General features: G+C 46.4%; 1 protein-coding gene across 1 annotated transcript; it reads left to right on the top strand.

Annotated features, from left to right (window-relative positions):
• Positions 1 to 5,929: 5,929 nt before the first annotated feature.
• On the top strand, positions 5,930 to 6,751 carry LOC119929645 (leucine-rich repeat extensin-like protein 3; the record flags this gene model as incomplete). Its single annotated transcript, XM_038747828.1, has 1 exon — positions 5,930 to 6,751. A coding segment is annotated over one exon (822 nt), but the record flags the coding sequence as incomplete, so codon positions are not given.
• Between the last annotated feature and the right edge of the window lie 18 nt (positions 6,752 to 6,769).

The following is a 6,769-nucleotide window of genomic DNA, read 5'->3' as shown; positions in this document are numbered from 1 at the left end:
TTTCCCTATCCATTATTCATTCATTCAGTCATATTTATTGAGCACTTACTGTGTGCAGAGCACTGTACTAATCAATCAATCAATCAATCGTATTTATTAGTGCTTACTGTGTGCAGAGCACTGTACTAAGCACTTGGGAAGTACAAGTTGGCAACATATAGAGACGGTCCCTACCCAACAACGGGCTCACAGTCTAGAGGGGGGAGACAGACAACAAAACAAAACATGTGGACAGGTGTCGAGTCATCAGAATAAATGGAAGTAAAGCTAGGTGCACATCATTAACAAAATAAATAGAAGAGTAAATATGTACAAGTCAAATAGAGTAATAAATATGTACAGACATATATACAGGTGCTATGGGAAGGAGAAGGAGGTAGGGCGGGGGGGATGGAGGGGGGAGAGGAAAGAGGGGGCTCAGTCTGGGAAGGCCTCCTGGAGGAGGTGAGCTCTCAGTAGGGCTTTGAAGGGAGGAAGAGAGTTAGCTTGGTGGATGTGCGGAGGGAGGGCATTCCAGGCCAGGGGGAGGACTCACTGTGGCCTTGCTCTCCCATCTCCGACGGTTTAAAATTTTTATTATGGTATTTATTTTGTGCTTACTATGTGCTATGTGTTGGGGTAGATACAAGGGTATCTTATTGGTTTAAGTCCATGTCCTACACGGGGTTAGCAATCTATCTTATCCCCATTTTACGATTAAGGAAACTGATCCTAGAACTTCATACAGTGCCCTGCTCACAGTAGACGTTCAATAAAAGCTATTATTTGATTGATAAGGCAACGCAAATATGAGAAAAGCTCCCACAGCATTTTTCTTTTTTCATTGACGATAAGCAGGAAAGGCCCTTAAATTGCTTCAGGATGGAGGTAACAAATTTTTCCTAATTTCTAACCTAAAATTCTGGGTAGGGTCATTCATTCAATTTATTGAGCACTTACTGTGTGCAGAGCACTGTACTAAGCGCTTGGAAAGTACAGTTCAGCAACAAAGAGAGACAATTCCTGCCCACTATGGGCTCACAGTCTAGAAGGGTTCACAGTCCCTAGAGTCACCTTTTCTGAATAATTTCTAGAAGACAGCCTTGGTTGAGGATACACTCTGATAAAAACCTGCCAGGAAGACTGTTATCTCGTCTTTTGTGACATGGGGTGCATGTCTATTGAGTATTTAGTAGTAATAGTGTTTATTCCTCCCCCTCTCCATCCCCGCTGCCTTACCTCCTTCCCTTCCCCACAGCACGTATATATATATATATATATATATATATATATATATATATATGTTTGAACGTATTTATTACTCTATTTATTTATTTTGCTTGTACATATCTGTTCTATTTATTTTATTTTATTAATATGTTTTGTTTTCTGTCTCCCCCTTCTAGACTGTGAGCCCACTGTTGGGTAGGGACTGTCTCTATATGTTGCCAATTTGTACTTCATCATCATCATCATCATCAACAATCGTATTTATTGAGCGCTTACTGTGTGCAGAGCACTGTACTTCCCAAGCTCTTAGTACAGTGCTCTGCACACAGTAAGTGCTCAATAAATACGATTGATTGATTGATTGATTAAGGGCTTACAGTGTGCAGTGCTGTACTAAACGCTGTGAGAGAATACACAGATGGGGATTAGACAGCCGTTTGGCTAAAATTTTGATGTGTAATAATAATAATAACGATAATGGTGGTATTTGCTAAGCGCTTATTTAAAACCTGATTTTGCCTTTCACTGGTATACTACCTAGAATCAAGAAGGAATAAAGACCCACAAAATCTCAGCAGTCGCTTCTGGAAGATGTTTAGTAAACACGATACTTAAATCAGAATGATTTGAATTGCAAACATGTTCACTGGAAATGCTTTTAGCACCTATATTTATAACTGTCCTGAGGAGATTTTTTTTAAGAATAAAAAAACTAAAGGCATAATGTGTAGCTTCTGGTTTCTAACTAAACAGAGCATCAATTTTCTGAGCTTAGGGCAAGCTAATCTTCAGAGTTCCTGCGGCCTCTGGTGATAACATGCAGTAATTCTCTCTTCTGAAGATAATTCAACCTCCCAAACTATGGTAAGCAATCAATTGAATTTATTGAGTGCTTACTGTGTGCAGAGCACTGTACTAAGCGCTTGAGTGAGTACACCATAAGAGTTGGTAAATCAATCAATCAATCAATCGTATTTATTGAGCGCTTACTGTGTGCAGAGCACTGTACCAAGCGCTTGGCAAGTACTAGATGGCAACATATAGAGACGGTCCCTACCCAACAGTGGGCTCACAGTCTAAAAGGGGGAGACAGAGAACAAAACCAAACATACTAACAAAATAAAATAAATAGAATAGATATGTACAAGTAAAATAAATAGAGTAATAAATATGTACAGGCATATAGACATATATACAGGTGCTGTGGGGAAGGGAAGGAGGTAAGATGGGGGGATGGAGAGGGGGACGAGGGGGAGAGGAAGGAAGGGGTTCAGTCTGGGAAGGCCTCCTGGAGGAGGTAAATATGTTCCCTAACCGCGAGGAGCACTCTACAGCTTAATTAAGCACCTAGTGTTAAGCTTAACAGAGAAATTAAGTGACTTGCCCAAGGTCACACAGCTGATAAGTGGCAGAGCCGGGATTTGAATCCACGTCCTCTGACTCCCAAGCCGGTGCTCTTTCCACTAAGCCACGATGCTTCCCACACCCCAGGTAAATGTACCTGATTTGCCTGTATCCACCCTAGCGCTTACTACAGTAAGTAAGCGTTTAAAAATACCATTATTATTATTATTATTGTTTTAGGGTCTGTGCCCCCTCTGGGCTAGGGTCCTTGTATGAATTACCCTTGTACCTTTTCCCAGCATTTAGTATAAAACTTTGCATTCAGTCAAGTTGGGTTTATTTTGTATTTTTAAAATTACGGTTTCACATACAGTTGAATCCCTGCCTGTTATACTGTACTCTCCCAAGTGTATAGTACAGTGCTTTGCACACAGTAAGTGCTCAACAAATACGATTGACTGATGTGGTAAATTAATTCATTCGTTCATTCCGTCGTATTTATTGAGCGCTTACTGTGTGCAGAGCACTGTACTAAGCCAATCGTATTTATTATGAGCCCACTGTTGGGCAGGGACTGTCTCTATATGTTGCCAACTTGTACTTCCCAAGCGCTTAGTACAGTGCTCTGCACACAGTAAGTGCTCAATAAATACGATTGATTGATTGATTGATTGATTGAGTGCTTACTGTGTCAAGAGCACTGTACTAAGCACTTGGGAGAATACAACAATAAACAAGAGCACGGGCTTGGGAATCAGAAGACGTGGGTTCTAATCCCGTCTCTGCCACTTGTCTGCTGTGTGACCTTGGGCACTTAACTTCTTTGCCTCAGTTTCCCTCAACTGTAAAATGGGGATTAAAATTTTGAGCCCCACATGGGACAGCCTGATTAACCTTGTATTTACCCCAGCGTTTAGAACAGTACTTGGCACATAGTAAGGGCGTAACAAATACCATAATTAGTATTATTATCACCATTCATTTGTCACTTAAGATGAATAAGGTAAACTTTGGAAGACTAGCTGATTGATCCCCGTTTACTTGTATTAATGTTTGTCTCCCCCGCTTTAGACTGTGAGCCCGTTGTGGGCAGGGATTGTCTCTCTTTATTGCTGTATTGTACTTTCCAAGCGCTTAATACAGTGCTCTGCACACAGTAAGTGCTCAATAAATCAATCAATCAATCAGTCGTATTTATTGAGCAATACGTATTTATTGAGTTTACTGTGTGTAGAGCACTTTATGATTGAATGAATACGATTGAATGACTATCCAGAGAATAAAATAATAATAATGATGGCCTTCATTAAGTGCTTACTATGTGCAAAATGTGAACTACAAAGAAGAATGGGAAAGAAGCCTGTCGGATTGCAAGTTTTTAAGTTTTTAACTTCTCTGTGCCCCAGTTCCCTCATCTGTAAAATGGGGATTAAAACTGGGAGCCCCATGTGGGACAGCCTGATTACCTTGTATCTCCCCCAGAGCTTAGAACAGTGTTTGGCACATAGTAAGCGCTTAACAAATATTATTAAATATTATTATACAAAGTAATCAGGCTGTCCCACATGGGGCTCACAGTTTTAGTCCCCATTTTACAGATGAGGGAACTGAGGCCCAGAGAAGGTAAGCAACTTGCCCAAAGTCACCCAGCTGACAAGTGGCGGAGAAGGGGGTTAGAACCCAGGACCTGTGACTCCCAGCCCCGGGCTCTTGTCAGTAAGGCAGGTTGCTTAAGCAATACCATTATTATTATAATCACTTTTGATTTGCACTTAAGAGGAAGAAAGTAAACTTTGGAAGACTGTCCAGAGAATAAAATGTAAAGTTGAAAGAAGAAAGGCGGCTGCCGGAGTGCAACTTTTTAAATTTAAGTTTAAATTTGAGTTTTTAGAGAAGCAGCGTGGTGTAGTGGCAAGAGCATGGGCTTGGGGGTCAGAGGTCATGGGTTCAAAAACCGCATCCGCCGCTTATCAGCTGTGTGACTTTGGGCAAGTCACTTCACTTCTCAGTGCCTCAGTTACCTCACCTGTAAAATGGGGATGAAGACTGAGCGCCCCACAGGGGACAACCTGATCACCATGTATCTCCCCCAGCGCTTAGGACAGTGATTTACACACAGTAAGCGCTTAACAAATACCATCATCATTATTATTATTATTATCAGCTGTGTGACTTTGGGCAAGTCACTTCACTTCTCTGGGCCTCAGTTCCCTCATCTGGAAAATGGGGATGAAGATTGTGAGCCCTGTGTGGGACAACCTGATTACATAGTAATAATAATAATGGCATTTGTGCAGCAGTTACTATGTGCAAAGCACTGTTCTAAGCGCCGGGGAGGATACAAGGTGATCAGGTTCTCCCAAGCGGGGCTCACAGTCTTCATCCCCATTTTCCAGATGAGGGAACTGAGGCCCAGGGAAGTGAAGTGCCCAAAGTCACACAGCTGACAAGTGGCAGAGGCAGAATTAGAACCCATGACTTCCGACTCTCAAGCCCGGGCTCTTTCCACTGAGCTACGCTGCTTCTCGTACCTACCCCAGCGCTCAGAACAGTGCTTGGCGCATAGTAAGCGCTTAACAAGCAGCGTGGCTCGGTGGAAAGAGCGCGGGCTTGGGAGTCAGAGGTCATGGGTTCGAATCCCGTCTGTGTGACCTTGGGCAAGTCCCTAAACTTCTCTGTGCCTCAGTCCCCTCATCTGTAAAATGGGGATTAAGACTGTGAGCCCCAAGTGGGACAACCTGATCACCTTGTATCCCCCCCAGCGCTTAGAACAGTGTGTTTTGCACATAGTAAGCGCTTAATAAATACCACCATTATTATCGCAGAAGCACTGTGGCTCAGTGGAAAGAGCCCGGGCTTTGGAGTCGGAGGTCATGGGTTCGAATCCCGGCCCCGCCACTTGTCTGCTGTGTGACCTTGGGCAGGGTTCGAATCCCGCCCCGCCACTTGTCTGCTGTGTGACCTTGGGCAGGTCACCTAACTTCTCGGAGCCTCAGTTCCCTCATCTGTAAAACGGGGATGACGACTGTGAGCCCCACGGGGGACAACCTGATCACCTTGTACCCTCCCTCCCGCCCCCCGGCGCTTAGAACAGTGCTTCGCCCAGAGTAACCGCTTAATCGATGCCATCATCAGTATCAGCAAATAGCCGCGAGCGCGCGGCGCCGCCCCCCTGGGCCTTGGAGGCCCCGCCCCCGCGCGGCAGTGCGCAGGCGCGGCCCGGGGTGGGCGGGGCTCCAGGAGCCTAGAAAAGAGGCCTAGGCGGCCTGCGGGGGTGGGAGCCGGCCCAGCCTGCAGCTGTTGCTTCTCTTGTCCCGCCTCCCCTGCTCCCACTTTTCCTGTTCCTCTCGCTTCTCCTCCTCCTTCCACTTCTCCTCCTCCCCCTGCTCCTGGTCCTCCTCCTCCTCCCCCCCTTTCTCCTCCTCCTCCCCCTGGTCCTCCTCCTCTTATTCCTCCCGCTTCTTCTCCTCCTCCTCCCACTTTTCCTGTTCCTCCCGCTTCTTCTCCTCCTCCTCCCACTTCTCCTGTTCCTCCCTCTTCTCCTCCTCCTCCTCCAACTTCTCCTGTTCCACCTCCCGCTCCTCCCACTTCTCCTCCCCCTCCTCCCACTTTTCCTGTTCCTCCCGCTTCTCCTCCTCCTCCCCCTGGTCCTCCTCCTCTTATTCCTCCCGCTTCTTCTCCTCCTCCTCCCACTTTTCCTGTTCCTCCCGCTTCTCCTCCTCCTCCCCCTGGTCCTCCTCCTCTTATTCCTCCCGCTTCTTCTCCTCCTCCTCCTCCTCCCACTTTTCCTGTTCCTCCCGCTTCTTCTCCTCCTCCTCCCACTTCTCCTGTTCCACCTCCCGCTCCTCCCACTTCTCCTCCCGCTTCTTCTCCTCCTCCTCCTCCCACTTTTCCTGTTCCTCCCGCTTCTTCTCCTCCTCCTCCCTCTTCTCCTCCTCCCACTTCTCCTCCTCCTCCAACTTCTCCTGTTCCACCTCCCACTTCTCCTCCTCCTCCAACTTCTCCTCCTCCCACTTCTCCTCCTCCTCCAACTTCTCCTGTTCCACCTCCCGCTCCTCCCACTTCTCCTCCCGCTCCTCCCACTTCTCCTCCTCCTCCCGCTTCTCCTTTTCCTCCTCCCACTTCTCCTGTTCCTCCCTCTTCTGTTCCTCCCTCTTCTCCTCCTCCTCCTCCCACTTCTCCTCCTCCTCCTCCCACTTCTCCTCCTCCTCCTCCC

This window comes from Tachyglossus aculeatus, chromosome 6 (assembly GCF_015852505.1).
Source record: "Tachyglossus aculeatus isolate mTacAcu1 chromosome 6, mTacAcu1.pri, whole genome shotgun sequence".
In the NCBI taxonomy this organism is placed as follows: domain Eukaryota; kingdom Metazoa; phylum Chordata; class Mammalia; order Monotremata; family Tachyglossidae; genus Tachyglossus; species Tachyglossus aculeatus.
This window is presented reverse-complemented; position numbering and strand designations above follow the sequence as displayed.